Raw genomic sequence first — 24,925 nt, 5'->3', positions numbered from 1 at the left:
ATATGTCTGAAGATGGACCGGGTTGGAGGTGAGGGGTGGCCGAGATTCGAAGGGTAGTAGATATCCCTCCCGAAGGACGTCTACTATCCAGGTCTCGGCACCGTAGCGCTGTCAAGTTGCCCAATGGCTCGCTAGGCACCCCCCCACTTCCGGCAGCTGGTGAGGGGGAACGCCGTCCCTAGCGTTTCCCACCTCGCTTCGACTTCTTCCCAGCACCTCCTCGGGAAAGGAGGGCTGGGAGGAGGGCTGGTTACGGCCTCCTTTACCAGAAGTTGAAGCAGGAAGAGTCTTTCCTCGGGGCTTCGATGGAGCAGCCGTCTTAGCAGCCGAGGAAGCGCTAGCTAAACTCTTAGGCTTAGCCGCAGTTGTACGAGGTTGCCCAGAAACCTTCGTAACTGCCTGGTGAACTAGACGGTCACTGTCATCAGTGCGCCGTCTTTCCACCGCAGCGTCCACCATCTCTCCGGGAAAGAGAGTGGAGGAACTTCTTTCATTGGTTCCGTTACGGAGTCCATTTACCGCCGCACGCCCGGCCCCCTTGGCTACTCGTGTAAGGACAGCGTCCCTACGACGGAGAACCAAGTTGGCCCACAGGTTTGCCGTCTGATGGGCGAGGTAGGAGATGGCCCTACCTCCAGACTGGCACAGTCTCCTGAAGTCGGGGGTCGTCTTCGAGGGCAGCGCCCCCGGAGTCGGCCGCGACCTTGGATACTGTGAGGGACCACAGATCCAACCAAGAGACTGCCTGGAAAGCCGCCATAGCGGTAGCTTCCAGGCCCAGTGCCTCCTGCTGCGAGAACCACAAGTTCTCCGACAGGAGCTGCTGCAGGGACACACCTGGAGTTAGCCTAGCTAGCTCCGGGTTAACCTGTTTGGGCGGTATTGGATCCACTGATGGCACGTAGAACTTCCGCTGTCGCTGCAGAGGAGGAGGAAGTAGCTTGGAAGACCGTCCTGACTTAAGTGAGTCCTCTCGTCCTGAGACGAAATTCTCCACCTGGTCAAGGACTGAGTCTGCCAGCTCCGATCGCGGCAGTCCCACCGTCAATTTGGGTTCCCTCTTCGGGCCCCAAAATGACTCGAGCCGGGACGTGGGCTCAGATGGTGGTAGCGGCGATCCTTCCCCCAGGTCGTTGTGCTGACGAATCAGCGCAATAACCTGGGCAAAGTTCCTCTGGATCTCGGGAGTCACAGCGTCCTGAGGAGTAGGACCATCCAGTCCCTCCAACAGGAGCAGCTCTCGAGACCCTCCTCCTTCAGAAGGAGGAACAGCAACAGACCCCTGACGGTCGCCTCCAGCCACTTGCGCGTACGACCTGGCTGGTCCTAAGACCATGCCTGGTGCGTGCGGCATCGTGACGGCATCGTGAGCGGCGCACCTCTCACGATCACTCCTAGCTACCTCGCTCTTCCCGGTGTAGCCCGAGGAAGTTGAAGGTATAGGAGAGACAGACCTCACGCTCCCCCCCCCGCTCGCTGGCAGGACCAGCGTACGTGGGGGGCTGCAGCCGATCACCAACCCGCGGTGGGGATCGATCTGCAGGCCTGGCCGTGCCGCTCACCTGTGGCGAGCGGCTCGACTGAGCACGTCGACCGCGGTCCCGTGCGTCAGACGAGCTGCTGCTGGCCACCGTCTCCGTCCGGTCCCTGTGGGAGCGGCGGTCAGGTGATCTGCAGAGCTCGCTTTCGCGGTGAGACCGGTGAGCGTCCTCGCGGCACGTCAAACCGCTGGTACCAGCCGAAGCTGGTGCCGTTGGTCGAGGGGACCTCTTCCCAGCCTCAACCCGTGGCCGGTCAGAGACCGTCACGTCAACCCGAGGTTACCGGCTGGTCGCTACGAGAGCGGCCGCTGGCCTGGCGAGAGTCACTTGCGCGACTCTCGACAGTCTTCTGCTCCGTGCCTCGGTCATGACGGTGAGCAAGCTCAGGCGTCTTGACTTTAGCTGCACGTTCGCCCGAAGGAGACCGTACACTCGGACCTTCTCGCGAACGAGAAGCCGAGCCGGTACCTGGCTTAGCAGCAGTGCTACCAAGACCAGGCGCGGATGTACCAGCAGTAGCCAGCACATCCTTGGTCCCCGTCGTCGTCTTCTTCTCAGAAGAGGAGACGGGCCCTGTTCCCGAGGGAACAGGAGGACCAGCAGAAGCACCCCCCGTCACACCAGAGCGAGACGGGCCCTTCGAAGGTCCCGCAGGAGCCTTCTTAGGGGGGGAGGAGGCAGCCTTCTTCTTCTTCGGCTTGGAAGCCTTAGAAGTCGAAGGGGGAGAGGCGGCAACAGACGACGAAGAAGACGATGAAGACGATGAAGACGACGACGACACCTTCCTCTTCTTCTTCCTCTTCTTCGTCAGCTCTCTCAGGACGGACGTCAGGTCTTCCATCCATGGAAAAGTCGGGCCAATTGCCGAAGCAACACGCCCCGACTGATCCTGTCCGGAAAGACCTGAGACCGGTGCAGCACCTCCATGACGAGACGCGACGTGGGCAGGGGCAGGCACGGCAGGAGCGGCAGGGACATCAACAGCAGGACCAGCACCATCAGGACCAGCACCAGCAGGACCAGCACCAGCAGGACCAGCAGCAGCAGGACCAGCACCAGCAGGACCAGCACCAGCAGGACCAGCACCAGCAGCAACATCAGCATGAGCGTCCCGCACCGCGCGCTTCGTAGGAGCGGCGCGAGCGGCTGGGCCAGCAACACTAGCTGCAGGTACGGCAGCATAGTCCGGCGTCACAGGCATCTCCAATTCAGCCAAACTCATCATTGGGACGGGCGGCAGATCCAGGGGCGAACTTTTGGGACAGCGAAAGTCGGGAGTCGGCAGCACATAGAATCCAGGTGGCGGCGGCACGCCCCTCTTAGGTACGGCAGCAATCGGCTTTTGGATTGATGCCGTGGGAGTCACCGACGCAATGTGTTGCGTGTAAACCACATGAGGAGGGGCGGCGTACGCTGGTGTGGACACTGTATTAGTCGTTGTTGTGACTACACCATGAGTTACAACTGCCGACCCCGCCAGACGTTGAATCAAGCCCTGGATACTGGGGGCGCCCTGCAGTCCCAACGACGCCCACACCTGTCCAAGGTCGTCACTCACAGAAGGCACACCTGAGGGAGGAACAGTCGGGTCAGTTAGAGGGGCACCCTCACGCCTGGGGGAGGACGAACCCCACCCAGAGCGGACGGAAGACCCCGAGTACAATTGAACATCCGGGTATCGGGCGCCCTCCTCCACACTCGACGGATCGAGTGAGGAGAAGGACTCCGAAACCCCCCCGCAGGGGAAGGCGCAAATCGTGGGGGCTGAGCTGGAGGTAGGAAGGATGACGAGGTATCCGTCACCAAAGGAGTCGCTGGAGAGCTTTCCGACGACTCCTTGGTCGATCTACGCCTCTTCCTACCCTCGTACAGCACCCACTGCGCCTCGGACCAATCACACCAAACATTACATTGTTCGGCTCGGGAGCATTCTCGCCCCCGACACCGATAACATAATTCATGTGGATCAATGTCAGGATAAAAGCGGAATCCGCCTCATTTACGCCCCTCCAGCCCGGGACACACTCTACGGGCAGCTGGTGGGCGCGGCGAAAGCTCTTCTTGATCCATAATTCAATTCACTTCAATGAAAAATGAAAAAAAGAGTACTTACAATTTCATTCAACACCACAAACAAACCAGTCAGAAGAAATTGTAAACATCCAAAGCACACGACGAAATAGCGGGCAGAGCGATGACGAGCACGTCTGTCACACCACGGCCGAAAGCAAAAGTGATTCTTCACCGCCCGGGCGCGGTGGCGCGCGCACGATCGGACAAGCAGTTAACTACCGTTCTCCCCTTGTTCGAAGCTTACGACCGTCCCAGCTGCCGCTAGTTACCTTCCTATTGTTAAAGGACCGAGGGTTTGTATTACGTATTGGAACAAGATGAGATTTACAGAGAGGAGCAAACATGAGAGCCGACTTCTGGTTATTAGTGACTCCTTTAGACACGAAAGAACACCACCTTTCTCTCTTCTTCATCACTCCCATTGTGAAAAGGGCTGCTAATTCTCCTGAACCATCTCTAACAGCCTTATCCGCACAGGACAGAACTCCTAACCAGTCTGTGGCAAAATCTTCTTCTAAAGACTGACAGTCTTCAATCTTGCGAGCTAAAGAGGCAATAGTCCAGTCCAAAAAACTAAATACCTCAAATACTTTAAAAATATTCTTCACCAAATGGTCCAGCTCTGAAGAAGAAAACAAAATTTTAGCTGACGAAAAAGCTGCTCTTCGGTGTGAGTCCACTAAACCGGAGAAGTCTCCCTGGGAGGAGGCAGACACTCCCAAAGAAGGAACTTCTCCAGTTGCGTAGAAGCGATACGCTTTACTCTGAAGCTTAGAAGGTGGGAAAGCAAACGAAGCCTTACCTGTTTCCTCTTTCTTAGAAAAGCCACTCCGTTGACTCCTTGAGGGCCTGCTTCGAGGACTGAGAAAGAAACCAGTTTAGGTAGACACGAATACGCTGTCTTCCTATCTTTAACGAACATTGAAGGCGGTGAAGACGGAGAAGCAGGTTCAAAGTAATCTGGATAAGTGGACAGGAAAAATTTAAGAAGACTCGAATAAGCCGACGAATCCTTGTCATCTTGATCCAAAGCTTCCTCTTCAGACTGCACAGAAGCAGAGTCGAAATCAGGCTTATGTTCTACCCCGGTGGAGGATTTCAACAAACTCATAAGATCCTGGAAATGCTTCTTAAATGGAGCTAAGGTAGAATCGTCTAACACTGTAGAAGTCGATGGTCTTTCAGTCGAAGAACGATTCTTTCTAACAGGTGAAGTCTCCGCACCACGAGTCGACACAGGCGAACAACCAGTCGAAATTCCTATCGACTCACGGCGAGGGGAGTCGAACAAAGACGAGCGAATACGCTTCTCTGGACAGTAATACGGAGTCGAACGAGGCGACCGAGCCGAAACTGCGACCGAGACTCGCTTGGGAGAGTCGAGCGATCGTGAATTATCACGAAGTTTAGTCCGAGAGCCATTGCTTTTAGCCGAAAAATGCGACTGCGGAGGAGATTCACTAAATATCACATCCGGAGCAAAACTACACGAAGGTTGAGGACTCCAATGCCTCTTAGACTTCTTAACAGGAGTCGGTGACGAATCACCCGCAAGAATCGAATGTCTTTTTAACGGTCGAGACACCAAATCACTTCGCCTTTTGCGCACTGGCGATTGCACTTCCGAATCAGAAGACAGACGAGAATCACAAACACTAACACCTTTCCACATCTTTTTGGACGACACCCGCGAGTCGTCGGAGTCGACAGCTGACCGTGGGCAAACTCCCCCAGACTCCTTCCGACCTCCGGTATGTCTTCTCCCGGTTGCGGGGGAGCGGGACAGTGACCTTCGTCTGGGAGTCGAGGGGGAACGGACAACCGCCTCCTCAGGCGCAACATTAACACTTTGCACTGCACTAGATTTCACTGTACTATCTACGAAAGCTTTAAAAGACATTCCTAACTTCATAACTGATTCAGCTAACACTTCGAACTTTTTATCCATCTTAGACTCAAGCAGGCAATGGTGTTGGGTTCGGAAACATGGGCAACTTGAACAGGGGTAATCAAAGGAGAAGTAGGAGGACTATTAATTGGAGAAATATTCTCTAATAAAGGAGAGGCAAGAGAAGACTTATTTGTCTCCGAAGGAACAGGAGTAGTTTCTAACCTATTCTTACTACTAGCCCTAAGAGCTGCCTTCCTCTTCCTATCTTTCTCCATTTTCTCAGCATGCGATCTAACCGCCTTCCATCCCTGTTCATCCAATTCTTTACATTCATCACATGTCACATCCATACCATTACAATTTTGTCCTCTGCATTTAGTGCACTTAGAGTGCGGATCGTGACATAACTTAGCTAATCTTGTTTTGCAGCCAGCGCTGCAAAACCTTACAGCAGACGAACTAGAATCTGACATAATTAGCAATAATGACGAAAAACTGAATAGAGATAGCTAACTGGCAAGAAAAAACCAAAAACTTGTACATCACCAAACCAAAACCAAAATCCAAAATGGCGACGCAGGAGACTGCAGCGAAAATCTCACAGGTGTTACCCCGTGAGCGGCAGAAACGAAAATTGACGGTAGAAGGCTAGCAGTACCCAGGGTTCCCGGATGTGGGCGGGTCTTGTATCACCTATACTTAAGATAGCAACGCCGCTGGCGCCAACAATTTGAATTTCGACTGCCGTAGGTAAGAAGCTATAAGCTATGTAACTGTTCGGTAAGTCACTTATGTGAAAAGATGTATTTAAGTAAAATTTGACTTAAAACACTTTGTATAATGCAACATAACCTTGTCCCATATAAGAGTGTTTCTAGAGATTAATTTATGCTCAATAGAAGCAAGAAAATCGCTCTGAATTGAGTTAAATGCATCAAATTAAACTTTAATCTGTCAGCAGATTTTTCCAAAACAAATCATGATTGGACTTCTAGAAGTTGATAATCAAACAATTTTCGCCATCTCTTAACCCTCTAGTGATCCAATGACGTTAAACCACGTCAATAAATTTTTTGCCCTAAGTGCTCCAATAACGCGATTTCCACGTCATCCGGAAATTATTTTCAGGGGAAATGAAAAAAAAAAATCATCCGAAGAACACAAGAACTGCACCACTGCATGGGCAGAATTTTGATATACGTAAAAGAAAACATAAACAGGATGCCAATAGCATTATTTATTATCTAGTAATTACAAAAAATGTCAATGTATATATATATATATATATATATATATATATGAATAATTATCACATCACCGTCATTCATATAACTCATTCGAGCTACAAATGTCCTTTAATATCTAATTTGCTCTACCTTGGGATTGATATATTTTCATATATGTAAACCGAAGGGGAGTTTTTAGCTGATAATAATTTCGTCCCCTCATGGGATCGAACCACCGTCCAGCGGACAGGCACGAAATCAGGACGACATTGACGTTACCGATTCGGCTAACAGTAAGGCTATAAGTTTATACCGATTCTGACCTTACAAATCACCGTCGAACTCCAGTTTTTTTCGTAACTAGAATAGATATGCAAACCCCTCTACCAAGTTAGCCAATTCGAACGTTTGACGAACGTAGCCATGTTATCAATAATTATCACATCACCGTGATTCATATAACTCATTCGAGCTACAAATGTCCTTTAATATCTAATTCATATTTCTGCGCAGAAATAAAAATACCCTATACGTAATACATTTTCATACACATTTTAAACATAAAAGCATGAACATTTGTAAATCGACACATCCATAGCAAAATTTGCACTTATGTAACTCGATATTTTCGGCATAGAACAGCGTCAGGCATATATTTTACCTTAATACCTATGTAATAACTCTCCATAAAATTTGTTAATATAATTTGCATAACCTTTAGGGTCTGAATGGCATTTCTACAAATGTATGAACTCATTAGACAACGGCGCTAGCAGCGCTGTTAACTGAAAATTGTGCCGTAAAAATACCTTAAAATGCCTTATTTAAATATGACGTCATACCAAATCAAAGAACCTCATTGGTGGACGCATGCAGATAACGTTTTGTTCGACAGAACATTATCCGGGCTCCTTTTCTCTCGAATAACCGCTTACCTGCAATTTTGCAGATATACTGTTGTTCGATTCATTTTCATCCCAGGCTCTTTCACTCGAATAACAACTCACAAATATTGAGCATTCATCATTCTAGTTACTCTCACTCTCCCTAGATAATGAATGCAAAAAAACATATTTTTTCTACAATTTCTAAACACTAGTATATAGAAGAAGAGTTGCTGCATTCAAAAGTATGTATAACTCAAAATCCGAAAATTTGCAGATAGACGGTTGTTTGAGTGGCGGCCTCATATAAAGATGGTACTGATAAGCCCAGTGTAGGCTTGGCTAGTATAATATTCTTACAGTAAATTAACATGGGCCGATTTACGCCCAAATCGTCTTACGACCAGAGGGAGAGAGAATTCAAGTGTTTATACATTGAAGCACAGTGGCTGGCTGGGGATGGGAATTCAAAGGCAACTATAGCTTGGAGGAGTTGCCCATGTATAAGAAATTCAGATTTTGAATATTTTTCATGATGATTAGAGATGAAACATCAACAGTAAACAATCTCTTGTGTACTGTTATAATATGTGTGATAATCATAGTTAACTAAACTTGTAGTAATGAAATACAGTACAATAAATCATAGAAAGCAAAAAATATGACAACCCATCTTCCATGATCTGTTGTGAACTTGCTGGATTTGTTTATTTTCGTACTTTTTATGTTTATGGTACAATAATTGATACTATTTTCATTCAAATGATATGTATTACAGTACTGACATACAAGAGAGAGAGAGAGAGAGAGAGAGAATATTGCTCTATAAAAAAAATTTGCAGATTAGTGAATTTTCCTTGACACATTTGGAGATAAGCTCCACAGAAAAATAGGCGATTAACTGAAGCCACAATGTAGCGGAGACCCACTCTATAGTTGTTTCTACAACCTAACTAGTTCTCTCCATTCATGATTGAATACAGCATTTCAGTCAACTACAATACATGTAGTTACCAATCATAACCTTCCTCTCAACAAAAATATATCATAAGGGTCAATAAAACTGGAGTAGTAATGCCTATTACAGCAACTCTTACCTTATATCTTCTTAATGAATATTTAAAAAATAAAAAAATATAAAAAAAAAACAACAACAACAGAAAAGAGTTCTATAATCTGCCGAACTCCTACTGAAACCAGCGACAGAAGTAGACAAATCGGCTACAAATGTTTGCACCTACCAGTCACCTGGTAAAGGGTGGGGGAAATAGATGGCAAGAAGACAGATATTCATAGAAAACTCAGTGCTCTCATTCTTTTTGTTTCAATCTGTCCAACTACTGCTAGCATGGAAGTAGAAGCTATATATTGGAGAGTTAAGGTTCATTTAAAAAAACAATTGACAGCTTCCTATTCATAACTAATGATTTAATAGCATAAAACAAATTTTTAATGTGAATTTAACTGCAAAGAGTTAAATTACTGAAAAGAAATGGTCATGGGAAAGTGGTAAACTGTTCAAATGTATTATTTCTGTGTAAACTCTTCACATATTTCTAAAGGAGAAAACACTCCCCAGCAAACAAAACAAGTCATGAATAGGTTACTTCCAATAGCAAATATTATGTTGATTACTGACACACATTACATTTTAAGTGTTGAAAAAATTGCCATACAAATACTACACTTAGAAAATATAAAAGTTTTAAGCCATTAACAATAATTAGATGCATAGTTCACTATCAAAACTAGATTGTAGTCATTCCAGTATAAAGACAAAGACACGAAAGTTAAACTGAAGTCAGCTACTGCTGGATACTGCCATAAAATGCATTTGATTTATGCACAATTTCATTAAAGCTCGTTCTAGAAAATGCCTTTGTGTACTAGCAATCATACCTTTTTTATACATTAAAATTTTCCATAAACCAATAAGAATGCTGTTTTCACAATAAAAAATGTAATTGGTACCACTCTGATGTGGTAAATCATAAAATATGAGTAACCTACCAGGTCGCATACACCCTTTCACCTGAAAATAGATTCTACCCTTCATCTAATAACGAACCATTTTTGGACTACACTGAACACCTGATTCTTACCATAGCAATTATAAACTTGTTCTCCTTGTTTAACATCTTGAATTGTCCTTACCACCAGCCATTCATTAATGAAGCTAGGGAAGAAAAGAGGAAATCTGGGTCACAGAATCGCTAACGACTAAACACAGGCACTGGAAAGAATAACAAAGTTAGTCAAAGCATGATTCATTATTTCACTCTGTAAAATAAAATTAACATAATTTTGAATAAAAAGAAACTTTTCTTTAAAAAAAAATGCATCGGTAATCTCACAACAATTTTAATAAAAAGTCTAACTACCATATACGGCTTTAGGAATTGTTACTCTGTCCATTCTACTGCTGAATTGGTATCCTCTAAATTACAGCCCAGTTGATAACTATAAAGGTAAACTTCATCAAACTTTGTTGAACAATGCTCTAAATAACATAATCCCTCCACACTGACATGTAGATGAAATAAAAGTGATTTGCTACATTTTTCAGCCATTTCCTTTGCATGCACTTTTGGTGTCTTCCTACTTGGCTGCCTGACATTTCTGCCTTTATCTTGCTCTGCCATTCACAGTGCATCCTGTTTTTTGAATGAACCCTGTGAGAATACCTCATAGTCTTGTTTAAACTACTTAGTCACTAAATTACCTTAAAAAATACACACACACACGCACACATAGTTCAGGCCCGAATTATGCGTGTTTGAATTGTGCGATTCCCTTTTATGCGGTCGCTAATTCTCAAAAATAGATTTTCTGTATCTGCAAAGCCATTCAAAATCTGTGAGTCACATGCCACAAAACGTATCAAATCTATTGTATTTTCAAGTATTTTAGGTGTGGGGGGGTTTGCTGGTATCTGAGAGGAGGGGAGGGGGGGGGGAAATACTTAAGAGGAAAAAAACTATTATTCCTCCACGGGTGAATGTGAGGGAAAGATTTCCTGCTCAGCCATTAGCTAAGACGGAGGGCTCTGCCTCACGCATTTGTAAAGTCATAGCGCAGTGTGTATGAATGATCAGTGTCATCACCATTGTCATACATATCATTCAGATCTGCAAAGTGTATTCTGATCATCCGCATCATGTATGCATCTGCCTAGAAGTCGAAGCGGAAGACCTATTTTCTCGAAACTAAAAAGCTTGCCTTTAAGTTAAAGACGAAGGAAGGAGCAACTTCCATTTTAGCAGCAGTCTGCCACTTGAAATCCGTTATTGCTTAACATGTAAGAATTTTTTTTCTAGGTTAACTTGTTTTGACTAACTTTTGGCATTTGATCATTTATTTTTTTCTATTGTTGAAATAGGTTTTGATGAAAATGACTAGTAAAAGTGATTAACAGAGAAGCAGATGTGTTTGAGAGAGAGAGAGAGAGAGAGAGAGAGAGAGAGAGAGAGAGAGAAAGAATTGTTCGATCTAAACTTTTCAAGAAACTCATTTCATGTTGAATTTTGAATTTTTATCATTTCTTTTTAAGAAAGTGTAATTTCATATAAACTTTTGAATTTTCATCAGTTCTTTTTTCATCGTAGAATAAATTTATATGAAAATAAATACATAGTGAACGTGCCGGACAAAGAAACTAAGTCGGGCGCTCGTAACAAAGTTTGTTAGGCCTAACGGGAGTGAAGGCACGCATAATCCGCCAGTTCCTGAAACCTCAAATGGTTCACAAAGCCTTCCTTCAGCTGAAGAACTCTTTACGGAGGTTGGGATAGAGGAGTTTGAAGGTTTTCTGGCAGAGGATAGGTAAAGAAAATTCCATCCAAAAGGTTTTTTAAAGGAAATGATTGTATTGTACAGTACACTTGTACCCAATGGTGGCATTGTTTACATGTGGGAGTTTTCACCATCCTGTATGTAATTTAAAACTTTTTCAAGCTATTAAAACCTTTTTAATGTTTATTTATCCATAAGAAAATTTCATATTAGAAAAAACTACAGTATAGTACATAGAAAGTATTGAAAATGGGTAGTATAATAAAGTTTGACTGGGTAAGTTGCCATTTGCCTTGGCCCTAATGGAATTATTCCCATAAGGTGTGTTTCGAAATCTGCGAATTTCCAATTCTGCAACGCCGTGGATCGACCAAATTCTCGCATAATTGGGGACCGTACTGTGTGTGTGTGTGTGTATCACACCGAATATAAAAAAAGCTTAAAAACTGACAACTACTCATTTCTGTTTATAACCGGTATACAGTAAATATGGTGCATGATAGATTAGGGTGAAAGACTGAAACTCGGCAAAATCCCAAAGCTGAATCAGGAGATAAAAAAAATGTATCCAATCTTTCGCACACTGAAGGTAATTTTCTTTAAATAAAAGCCAAATGTCAACTAAAAAAAATTAAAATTGGTATGAATGCAGCACTTGCTTCCATTTCCCTGAAATCAAGATTCAGGTTATCAAGTAGATATATTATATGTGTTCAACAGACTCAAAAAAAATTTTTGGAACCTGAGATATGCATCCTAACGCATTACTACTTTCACACAATATTAAATAACATAAAAGAGCTTTCTAATAGTGGCATGATATACATGGACTATGAGATCAGAAATAAAATTAATATAATTTATGATTTCATCACTAGAACCTTTAAATAACCCTTTCAACCACTGAAATTTTAAATAAATCTTTCATGTCATTAGGCCTTCGGAAGTCTTATCTGTGATAAGCATTATTTTACTCTAAGTTGTCTGCAGTTACCACTGATGCTACAATACTCATTCTGGTGTCATTAAAACAGGAATCTTGTACAGGCAGTCCCCAGTTATTGGCGGCCTTGGTTATCGGCAATCCGGTTTTACGGCACTAGTCTAGCGACGACAATAACTGAATTTTCGGCACAGGCATACGTTCATCCCCACTTAACAACAGTGTCGATCACCAGTTATTGGCGCCGATAACTGGATATTGGGCAATATTTGGTTATCGTCACACTGTCAGGAACAGAACTCCTGCTAATAACCAGGGACTGCCTGTAATTTATCATACATAGTATGTAAAAAAAAAAAAAAGTCAATGATAGGTTTAATATAGCCCTAAAAAAAATGCATCAGATGCACTTTTTATTTACCTGTACGTTTCTATTTACACACACTTACATTGTGGTGCAAAGAGGTGACAAAATTATACTGAGAAGACAGTGACTTCCTCCAAATCATAATTTCACACCCCTACCATATACTATACTAAATAAATGATGAACTCCTTTATTGAACAAGGCACCAACTGTTGTATGAGTATCACATACCTGTTGATAATGGTGGGCTGACAGGAGTGATTCATTAAGCTAGCTGTTGGGTAGATGGCTGAAGCTATTCTCTTTTGAGCTACTGTTTCAAAATGTGAAGATTCATCTGAAATTTTATAAAGGTTTCAGGAATAAAAATAAACCGAACATGACTAACAACTTGTGATAGTGCAATAACTCTCATAATGTTGTAACAGTAAAGAGTTGGAGAATATGAGAACAAAAAGTAAAGAAAAAACTTGGTAGTAGAAACATACACTTATGTAATTTCAAGACCATGAAATACAATCTGTTTTTTCATTACTTGCACTTTGCATTTAATTAACCAGGTGAATCTTGACTAACCTAGGCTATGATTACAGGTCTTACAGCCCATGCTGTCACATATAAATGAGACTGACAAGACAAAGAGCTGGTGATGCAAAATAGCTTCATATTAAGATATTCACATACAGAAGTACTACAAGTCTCACTCTTATATAACCTAACCTAACCTAACTATACACTTAGGATTTGCCCACTTTCTAGTGCACCAGAGGTGTGGCTTTGACCTTCATCAATTTTATCACCATCACCAAATAACAATTTGTAAAAAATTTTATTTTTCTTAACTATACAAACCTGAGGTCCTTTATAATAGGAAGGTAACTAGCGGCAGCTGGAACGGTCGTAAGCTTCGAACAAGGGAGTTCGTTAGTTAACTGCTTGTCCGACAGTGCGTGCACCGCGCGACTGGGAGGTGAAGAACCACTTTGCTTTAGGCCCAGGAAAATGCAGAGTGAGGGGTGGCATGAGGTGGGACTATGTGTAAAGGACCTCAGGTTTGTATAGTTAGGAAAAATACAATTTTCGACAAACTGTTATTTGTTCCGATACAAATACAAACCATCAGTCCTTTACAATAGGAAGACTCACTTCTTGGTGGGAGGAATCTGAGTCTTAAGAACAGACTGGTGTTTGCTCAACCTTGGATTCCCTCCCTGGTCGTAAGAGCAGAGGGAGGGATCCTAGCCTCTGCCCAATGATCGGGGTATGTACCGCAGGATCAAGAACTTGTTCCTATTGCAAGAGGCAATATGAAGTCATGGGTTTGTCTCTTGTTGGCTTCCACTTCCCCCCCAACAGAAGTGGTGGATATTCGCTCCTATCCCTACTGAAAGGGATAGGATGGGGCTCGGTCGAGTAGCTCACCTGCATCGTATCCTGCTCCAGTGTAGTGATGACCGTGTCCCTCTGCCCACAGGTAGAGGGGGAGAAAAAGATGGGGAAGAGAAGCCAGTCTCACACTCATTCACTCATCCATTCATGCAGTCACACCAGGATGCGATGCTGTTCTGTCCGCTCGGGTGCAAGGTAAGCTACACAACGTGTTGAGCAGCCACCACGGGTCCCAAGGAAAAAGTGTCCAAGGACCTGTGGGCAATATCCCAAAGGTAGAAGGAGGTGAAGGTGGTCTGGTTAGACCAGACCCCTGCCTTCAGGACCTGCGCCACGGAGAAGTTCTTGTGGAACACAAGGGAAGGACCAATACCTCTGACTTCGTGGACTCTTGGACGAAGGGTACGGATGTCGTTGCCACCATCAGCTTCGTATGCCCTCCTGATCACCTCACGCAGCCAGAAAGAGTGTTCTTGGATACTTCTTTCTTGGTCACCCCAGTGCTAACGAAGAGGTGTCAACACTCAGGCCTGAGGTGCCGAGTTCTCTTCAGATAACGCCGTAGTGCCCTCACAGGACAAAGCAGCATCTCATCCGTATCGTTGTCGGTGAAGTCCATTAGGGAGGGGATTGTGAAAGACTCGAACCGGTCGTCAGGGACCGAAGGATTCTGAGTCTTAGCTACGAAGTTCGGGACGAAATAGAGCGTCACAGATCCCCATCCCCTGGTATGCTTAACGTCGAAGGAAAGACCATGAAGTTCCCCTACTCTCTTTGCCGATGCCAGGGCCAGCAAGAAGAGGGTCTTGAGGGTCAGATCCCTGTCTGATGACTCTCGGAGTGGCTCAAAGGGTCAGCGAGTCAAACTCCTAAGGACGAGAGTCACATCCCACCCTGGGGGCCTGAGTTCCCTGGGTGGGCAAGACCTCTCAAAGCTCCTCATTAGCAAGGAGATCTCAAACGAATTAGAGATATCCACTCCCCTCAGTTTTAGGACAAGGGCCAGGGCGGCTCTATATCCTTTTGACTGTGGGGACAGAGAGGAGCTTGTCTCGGTGAAGGAACATGAGGAAATCCGCTACCTGCTGAAGAGTGGCTCTGAGAGGAGATATACTACCCCGTCTACAACACCAACCACAGAAGACAGCCCACTTTCCTTGGCACACAGCTGCAGAGGACTGTCTGACGTGCCCAGCCATCTCTGTTGCTGCTCGGCGAGAAAAGCCTCTCGCTCGCAAGAGATGGTGGATAACAGCCAGCCGTGAAGATGTAGAGACTGGACTGTCTGGTGGTACCGTTCTACGTGTGGCTGGACGAGAAGGTTGTGCCAAGGGGGAATCTCTCTCAGTGCTTCTGCAAGCAGAGCCAGCAGGTCCGGGTACCAAATGGGCCACCAGGATCATCCGGAGATTTGGGGTGGCCAGCACTCGGCTGATCACCTTGCGAATCAGGCAGAACGGGGGAAAGGCTGAAAAGAAAACCTGAAGTTTCCTGTTGTGCCGGGTGGCGAACAGATCCACTACTGGATGCCCCCACAAGTTGAAGAACCTTTCCGCCACGTCTGGGTGTAGGGACCATTCGGTCCCTATCACCTGATGCCGACGGCTGAGCTTGTCTGCTACTACATTCCTCTTGCCTGGAATGTAGCGGGCTGACAGCTCTACCAAGTGAGCCACGGCCCACTCGTGCACCTGCAGCGTCAACTGGTGCAACGGGAGGGACACTAGGCCCCTATATTTGTTGACGTATGCCACTACCGTGGTGTTGTCGCACATCAACCCATCAAGCGGTCCTGGAACTCTGGGAGAGCGAAGAACGCTGCCTTGAGCTCCAGGACATTGATGTGAAGGTGCTTGTCATGTTGGTCCTGCACTCCTGCAGTCAGCAACTCCTCCAGGTGTGCGCCCCATCCCTCGGTGGACAAGTCTGAAAACAGCAACATCTCCGGGGGGGGAGGAGTGCAGAGAGGCACTCCTCTTTAAGAGGTTCCTGTCGTCCGGCCACCAGGCTAGGTCCTGCCTCACCTCCTCCGTGAGGGAAACGGGGAAGTATGGTGGGTCTCCTGCCTGTGAGCAACTCTCCTTTAGTCTCCACTGAAGAGACCGCAGGTGAAGACCCCCGTGAGGGACTAACTTCTTGAGTGACGACAGGTGCCCGATCACGACTTGCCACTGCTGAGCTGACTGTTCCTGCCGAGACAGGAACCGGCCGGCTGCCTCCCCGAATCTGCTGATCCACGAGTCCGCGGGGAAGACTCGTCCTGCTACCGTGTCGATCAGCATACCCAGGTACTTCATCCTCTGCTTGGGGTCGAGGTCGGACTTCTCGAAGTTCACCACGATCCCCAGATTGCGGCAGAACTCGAGGAGTCGATCCCTGTCCCGTAGCAACTGCGAGCGGGAGCTTGCCAGGACTAACTAGTCATCGAAATACCTCAGAAGACGTATCCCTGACGAGTGGGCCCAAGCAGACACCAGAGTGAACACTCGCGTGAACACCTGTGGGGTGGTTGAGAGACCGAAGCAAAGTGCCCTGAATTGGTACACCGTCCCGTTGAGGATGAAGCGGAGGTACTTCCTGGAGGATTGATGGACGAGTATCTGGATATACACATCCTTCAAATCCACTGAAAGCATTAAATCGTTCTCCCTCATAGAGTCGAGCACGGAATGTGCTGTCTCCAACGCTACTATGGGGGGGGGGGGGTGGGGGGGGGGGGGGGGGGGGGGGGGGGGTGTTAACTGCAGGAAATGCTGCTCTTTAGGCCATGCCCGGCATTCTGTGCAAGGAGGATTCGCTATAGTACAAAAATTAGAACGGCACCTGCTACACGTGATATGGGGGATCAGTCACCGCCGAAGCCAAAAAACAAGAACACGGAAAACCTGGAATTCCGGGGCACACATGTTGACGAGGCCGAGAAAGAGCAGAAGCAGCCATAATATCAGCACACACACACACACACACACTAAACACAAGTGAAACAGGCAAAGAACTGGGAAAAGGCCAAGAGAGGTTAACCACGACTCTCCGCCAGGCGGTTAAAGAAAAGACCAACGCGGACCACTCTTCACCTGATCTATGCATGCGTTGCCAGATATCACAAGATTCATTGCTTTCATCTATTGTTTAACCAGATCCAGCTGGGCGCTAGAAATTATCCTATTGTTAGGACCAAAGGTTTGTTCGCGTACAAACAAATAATCAGCTGACGGCATTTTGCCGATATCATCACCGTCTTTAGTTGCTGAATGGAACTTAATTCAGATACACATTCCTTTTGTAAATTATCAAAGCTGGGTTTCACAAAGACGATTCTATATAGTGTTTTTCATACAGACAGTCGCCTAAAAGGGAAACCATTGTTTTGTTTACATTTGGACAGTACAAGATGATTTGTATGATATCGACAACGAAGCCGAAGTCGACCCACCAGAACCAGACTGGAATCCCTAAGATGGTGGTACATGTGATCAATCTTGCGATATGTATGAGAAACTTTTAGTGGCAAATTAACATTATGTTATCCTAAATGTTATTACTGCCGTAATGACACTACAGCAGAAATTTCGTAAAGGTTACAGAAAGATAAAGGTTGCTGTCAGCGCAACCACAACTCGATGTTTACATTTTCTCAGCTAGGATCCCATAGATAAAATTTCCACTCACTGATTTCGAATTATTCCTCAAATAGGCTATTTGTTATGAAGACATGCCTATAATATATATGGTAAAAATGTTTCATTACCTTTATTATCATTTTATTTCATAAAGTCAATCTTTATGTATGTTGGCGGTTAGGCTACAGCACTGAGGCTGAGGCTAGCTTACAGATACCATCTTAGAATTCAAGGTTTGATCTTTAGCATTGCAGTATAACCCTTAAACGCCAAAGCGGTAAAACAAAAATTGTCTCCCATGTGCCGGAGGTGTTTCGGAGTGAGCGAGGAAGCGGAAAAAATATATTTTTCAAAAAAACACAGCACGCTTAGTTTTCAAGATTAAGAGTTCATTTTTGGCTCCTTTTTTTGTCATTGGCTGAAGTTTAGTATGCAACCATCAGAAATGAAAAAAATTATTATTATCATATATAAATAATGCGATATATGATAGCGCAAAAACGAAATTTCATATATAATTGTATTCAAATCGCGCTGTGCGCAAAACGGTTAAAGGTAACAAGTTACTTTTTTTTTCGTTGTAATGTACACTAAATTGCGATCATTTTGGTATATAACACATTGTAAAACGATAAAAGCAACACAGAAAATATTATCACAAAATGATGCGCGGACATAAAAAAATATATTTTTTTAAATTCACCATAATTCTAAATATTGTTATAGAGACTTCGAATTTGTTTCAAGATGAAGTTAAATGATGGAATATTACGATACTGCAAGAGTTTTAGCTTACAATTGCAGTTTTCAACCATTTCGGACGAGTTAAAGTTGACCAAATGTCGAAATTTTTTTATAAATTTTTTTTATATGCAATTATTTCAGAAATTAGAAAAGCTACAACCATCAAATATTTTTCCTTTTATTCTACATGAAATTGCGCACATTTTCATATATAAAACTCTATGAAATGCCTAATATGAAACGGAGCAAATTTTCCGAGAATGCGATGTACACGCATTTCGGAGATTTATGGCGGAGAATCCGCGCGCGGAGGGAAGGAAAGTTTTTTTCATAAATTCACCATAAATCAAAATATTGTGCTAGAGACTTCCAATTTGTTGCAAAATGAAGGTAAATGATTGAATATTACTAAAATATAAGAGTTTTAGCTTACAATTGCGTTTTTCGACCATTTCGGTAGAGTCAAAGTTGACCAAACGTGGTTTTTTTTCTATTTATCGTGATTTATATGCGAATATTTCAAAAATGAGAAAAGCTACAACCTTCAATTATTTTTCGTTGTATTCTACATGAAATTGCGCACATTTTCATACATAAAACTTTATGTAACGGCTTATTTAAAATGGTGCAAACATTACCACAATCGCACGTATGATTTTTTTGGAAGAGTTACCGCGCGGACGTAAGGAAAATTTTATTTTTTTCATAAATTCACCATAAATCGAAATATTGTGCTAGAGACTTCCAATTTGTTACAAAATGAAGGTAAATGATTGAATATTACTAAAATATAAGAGTTTTAGCTTACAATTGCGTTTTTCGACCATTTCGGTAGAGTCAAAATTGACCAAAGGTTGAAAATTTGTCACTTATAATTTTTTATATGAAAATATTTCAAAACTGATAAAAGCTACAACCATGGGTTGTTTTTAGTTGTATTTTGCATGAAATTGCACACATTTCCATATATAAAACTTTATGTAACGGCTAATTTTAAAATGGTGCAAACATTACCACAATCGCATGTATGATTTTTTTCGGAAGAGTTACCACGCAGACGTGAGGAAAAAGTTTTTTCATAAATTCACCATAAATCGAAATATTGTGCTAGAGACTTCCAATTTATTGCAAAATTAAGGTAAATAGTTGAATATTACTAAAATATAAGCGTTTTAGCTTACAATTGCGTTTTTCGACCATTTTGGTAGAGTCAAAGTTGACCGAAGGTTGAAATTTTGGCACTTATTGTTATTTATATGAAAATATCTCAAAACTGATAAAAGCTACAATCATGAGTATTTTTTTTGTTGTATTTTAAATGAAATTGCGCACATTTTCATATATAATACTTCATGTAAAGGATAATTTAAAACGGTGCAACATATATAATACTTCATGTAAAGGATAATTTAAAACGGTGCAAAAATTATGTCAAAGTGACAAAATAATTTTTGAGATGTGTCACTGATACTTTTTAGTGCGATAAGAAAGAAATTCGCGCTTGCGCGCCTGCGTAACGATTGTAAACAAAACAACGCCTTGATCCGTGAACTCCCAGCATCCCCCAAGGCGCGTGATTCAAAAGTTTTCGGCTGGTAAGCCTATAAGTATTTTTCCGCGAATTTTTAAAAAAACTTTTTTGAGTCGACGTATGGTACGTCCATTTGGCATACGGGAGACATTTTGACTCAACGTTTAATACGTCCATTCGGCGTTTAAGGGATGAGATGACCCCCAATTTTTAGTGGGGAATTTTAGGACTTAAAGGTCGTCTTATATACAGAATTTGTTTTACATATTACATTATATCTCCCTTAGTTTTTTAGATACAGTAGTTCTGAGGACACCATTGGAAAGAGCAGAAAAGCTCTATTAGGCTGGCTATTTTAATAAATTTTGCAACAAACCATAACCTTATTAAATATTATTATAAATGATTCTTAGGCTATTTTTTTGGATATTCCTTTATATCCTGCTTGGGTTTAAGTTACACAAATTCTGAAGACAGCATTGGAAAGAGCAGAAAAAACTATTAGGCTGGCTGTTGAAATAAAATTTTTCACATGCAATAATACTAATATTTTAAATTTTTATATCATGATAATAGTATGATTTAAATCGTGGATTTGAAAAAATAATCTTTTGATTTAAATCAACGACTAAAATCAATCTGATTTAAATTAAACAACCCTGGGACTCAGCACCTCCTTCACAATCTTCTAAAGTACTCGCAAAGTGAAGAGAGGAAAGCTCTAGAGAGCAACCCTCAAGCTTCTTAGCAGTGCTCCCACTGTTCTGTCAAGGAAGCTAAAAACTTCAAAAGAACTTGAAGATATTCTTAAAAAGGTGGCTTAGCTCAGCCGGCAAAAACATTATCTTTGCTGATGAGAACACAGGGCATCAAGAGTTGATGAGAATAGAGAAGTTGCCTTGAGAGGAAATAGCGACTCCCAAAGAAGGAGCTTCCTAGGTGATGAAATAGAAATATCTTCTCCATAGTATTAAGCAAGAGGGAGGAGAGATGAGAGCAGCTCTACCTTGCTCCCTTTTAGCTGAAAGCCAATCTCCCATCTTATTGAGAAACTTCTTGGAGGACAAAGAAAATACCATCTTAAGGAGTCTAGTCCGGTTGTCTGGAGAGGACTCCTCATTAGAAGAATTGAGGCAGGTGAGACCAGGGCAGCTGGGGCAAAAAAGAGAAGAAGAAGAAGAAGAAGAAGAAGAAGAAGAAAGAAGGGGGGGGGGGGGGGGGGGGGGAAGAAGAAAAAGAAGAAGGTAGAAGAAGAAGAAGAAGAAGAAGAAGAAGAAGAAGAAGAAGAAGAGAAGAAGAAGAAGAAGAAGAAGAGGAGCTGCATAGGAAGAAGTCTTGGAAACAAAGGGAACTTTCTTTGACAAGATCATTATTTCAGCTAATTGTCGCTTAATAAGAGCCAATGATAGTTCATCTTGCTCTAAAGGTAATGATTGAAGTAGAGAAACATGTCTGGGAGTGGGTGCTTGGCGCTCAGAAGCGGTGTGCCATAATATTTTTAGCATAAATTTCATATATAGTATAGCAACAAAATGGCAAATGAGATCTGGTAACACTGCGCCACGTACTTAGGAGCAGGCACCGGGCACTCAGAAGCCGGCGCTGTGCCCCCATGTAGCTACAGCGCAACTACAAGAAGGCTGTAGGCAAGAACGGGCCTTCTCATATTGCTTTACTGAAATTGGATCTGAACCCCGACCCACATCATCTGAAGGGTGCTTAAGCGGTCTAGAAGAAACCAGGAACAGCTTCCTGTGGCTTCTGCCCGTGTTGGAATCATGGGAACTTAAAGTCAACAGGTGCACTCCTAATGAGATGCCTTTCCAATGGCTGTCTGTCAACACCTGGGATCAATGCAACGGGCTCTGAGGGAGCAACTATCCTTGGCCAAACCCCATTGGCCTCATTTGGACTTCCAGTATATCTTCTCCCAGGTTTAAGGGAGTATGACAGGGACTTAGGTCTAGGAGAACTGATGAGATGGATAACCACCTCCTCCACTTGCACTGCACTTTTTTGGAGAACATTTTATCCATAATCAGTCTCAGTGATTCCCCCAACACAGCCACTGTACTTACTACTAGATCTATCTTCTTGTTGAATCTGGATTCGAGACTGGCAGTGGCATTAGGGTCGGAGGCAAGGGAGCCAGGCACAGGAGTAAGTGGATGTAAAGTAGGAGGACAAAGATTAGGAGAAAAGTTGGGAACAGGAGTAGAAGGAATAGCAGGGCTAACTTCTAACCTAGGTTAAAGTTGTTTCTAGGCATGCGACCGTCCCTCGGATGATTTAAGCACTTTCCACTGCTTCTCATCCCAAGAAGAACATTCGTCAAAGGTTTCCTCCTGACTACATTCTTATCATAAGATTTAGTTAGCCTAGTTTTAAACTCTTTGCTCAAATAGCAAAAGCTTGAATTGCTAGAATCTGACATAATTCTATAAAAATAGGCTAGTTATCCAAAAACAGCTAACAGGCTGACAAAACTTGTTGGCTACTGAATCAAAGAAATTGTACATCACCAAAATACAACTGAAAACTGTGAAAAGCTGATGCAATGGTGCCTATGTTAACGACATGCGGGCAGAAACAAATTGAGCTTACCTACCATGTTGTTTCCCTGAATGCTGCAATAGTGGTGGAGCCTGTCACCTACACAAAAACATTAGGATCGGTACCACACATTTTTAAAAGGCTGCCAAGCAAGTAGAAACATTAGCTATGTAATTACTTTGTAAGTTACTTATAAGAAACTTTAACTTATATACCATGACCTTTAATCAACAGTTAATTCTTAAACATGCACCAAATTTTTTATGCCATACAAAAAATCTCCACAACTTGGAGACAGATTACTGACACAATATAACTAGATATTAATTTTATGTACTACGTATGATATTCACACAAACTCAAAGACCACCTATCTACTATTCTCTAATAAGATTGTACTTGCCTGGTCTTTCAGATACAACTTGGGTGATAGCATGTGCATTGGCAACTAGCTGAGCAATGTGCCTCATAACGGCTGTACCAAGCTGAATAACAGTAATGTCTTGACCGTCGTTCTTCTGTTTCGAGAAAAGTGTCTTATCCAGAACCGCAGATGACAAAAGGAGAGCAGCCTGAAAGCATAGAATACCACTGTTTCAAGTTCTAAGCAAATAATAATTCATTACGTGATCATTGTTTCTACTTTTGTTCTGAGCATGTACCATCATCAAAACAGATACCATCAGTTTTCATGGTTATTGTCACTCTCCTGTGTCCTCTCATGATTCAAAAATAAATTATTTACACCATTGGTATACAGCATTAATGCTTTGAAGTCATTCCTTGAATCAACCTGAAATCACATAAAACATCAATAGTCAGGAATTAATAAGCTATACAAAACAAAATGAAATACACATAAAACATATAGGAATGTATGTACATAAAAATTTGTATTTTATGAAGGCAACTGATGATGATGATACATGAGGAGGATAATTCATAAACACAATAATACATGACATAAAAAAAGGACAGTTTGCTTTAAGATAACAAAATTCAAGTGAGAGGAACACCAACTGCTGCCATATTACATGCAGTTCCTGGTTATTGGTCGACTGGGTTAATAGTTATCCGGTTATGTGGGGCTTGTCTAGCCTCTGTTAGGTATGTTATTGAGCCATAACTCTATTATCGGCACCATATGGCGCCGATAACTGAAACTTGGCCCGTTATGGCATCATAACATACCTAACAGAGGTGCCATTAACTGAAACTCGGCGCTATTAACCGAAACTCGGCGCCATAAACGCCATAAATCACAGAGTTTCGGTCAATGGCAGTTTATGCTTATCAGCACCCTGCCAATAACCGGGGACTGCCTGTATTCTTCTTCCTGACAAAATAACATTTTCATGATAAAACTAAGTTTTACATGTATTTACCAAGTAACTACATAGCTACAGTTTCAACTCGCATGATAGCTTAAATTCAAATCTTCGTGGTGAACGTTTCAAAGTTTAGTGCATGACCAGTCCAGCCAACTAATGGGAATACTACCAGAAACGACTCTGCAACTCATTCTGTTTATGCCTTATGTCCACGAGAGGTGAGGAGGGGGGGGAGGGTGCTCCAGTTATGTCATTACAGGCAGCCCCAAGTTAAGGGCAGGGATTTTGTTCCTGGGGGCCCGACGCAAAGCGAAATTTGCCTCGAACTGAAACTCAAAAGTCTATGGGCACCACACTCCACCCTAGACTTGTTAACGATGCCTATTTTGCCCTAATATGTAATAACTCTTTCATGAAAATCTGGAATTTCATTTGCCTACTCATTTACTATGGTCTGCCTAATAATAATAAAATTTTTTATTGTCAGATTCAATGAACTTACTAGTAAATCTTGGCCTAGTATGAGAGAGAGAGAGAGAGGAGAGAGTCACCTTTTTCAGACTGCTAACGTTTCCTCCATCTCTATTATTTAAACATTATTCTTCTTTAGTTAAAGCAGCCTAAAAAAACCAAACTGAAATGGAATAATAAGTAGTTCGTTAGTAGTTATAATCATTGGTTAAATGCTTCTAGCCAACTAAAACAACTCTGAACGATAACAGTTTGTTTTGCATACAAACTACTTGAACTGAAGTGATAATGCTTTTGCTTGCATTTCAAGACCACTGAGCGATCAGTAAAAAAATTACCTAGTAGTTATGTTACAAATGATGTTAAGTAGAACAGTACTTAAATATTTTATTTGGTATGGAGAAAATATTGGCAAGGAAATAACGTACTGCTAAATTTAAGCTGCAATTTGGCTAGCAAGAAGGCTCGAGAAAACCAAAATGTTAAAACTAAACTGTCACTACTAATGGCTTTAAATTATCGTGCATCAGCAACATCGATGCAATTCTACCGCAAATAATAGTGGAGAA

At 43.0% G+C, this 24,925-nt stretch overlaps 1 protein-coding gene across 3 annotated transcripts in view; it reads right to left on the bottom strand.

Moving 5' to 3' along the window:
• LOC135221644 (SET and MYND domain-containing protein 4-like) overlaps positions 1-24,925 on the bottom strand; it is a 158,365-nt gene that overhangs the window by 44,122 nt on the left and 89,318 nt on the right. For 2 of the 3 annotated variants that reach the window (XM_064259331.1, XM_064259333.1), the window contains 3 exons: positions 22,958-23,126; positions 12,949-13,054; positions 9,718-9,791 (listed from right to left, as the gene is read on the bottom strand). In XM_064259331.1, the coding sequence (XP_064115401.1) occupies positions 9,718-9,791; positions 12,949-13,054; positions 22,958-23,126 (349 nt within the window). The remainder of the gene's footprint in view (positions 1-9,717; positions 9,792-12,948; positions 13,055-22,957; positions 23,127-24,925) is intronic. The other variant, XM_064259332.1, reaches the window with a different exon arrangement.

The sequence above is a fragment of the Macrobrachium nipponense genome, chromosome 3 (assembly GCF_015104395.2).
Source record: "Macrobrachium nipponense isolate FS-2020 chromosome 3, ASM1510439v2, whole genome shotgun sequence".
NCBI classification, from domain to species: domain Eukaryota; kingdom Metazoa; phylum Arthropoda; class Malacostraca; order Decapoda; family Palaemonidae; genus Macrobrachium; species Macrobrachium nipponense.
The sequence above is the reverse complement of the archived record's forward strand: the minus strand, read 5'-3'. Positions and strand labels throughout refer to the sequence as shown.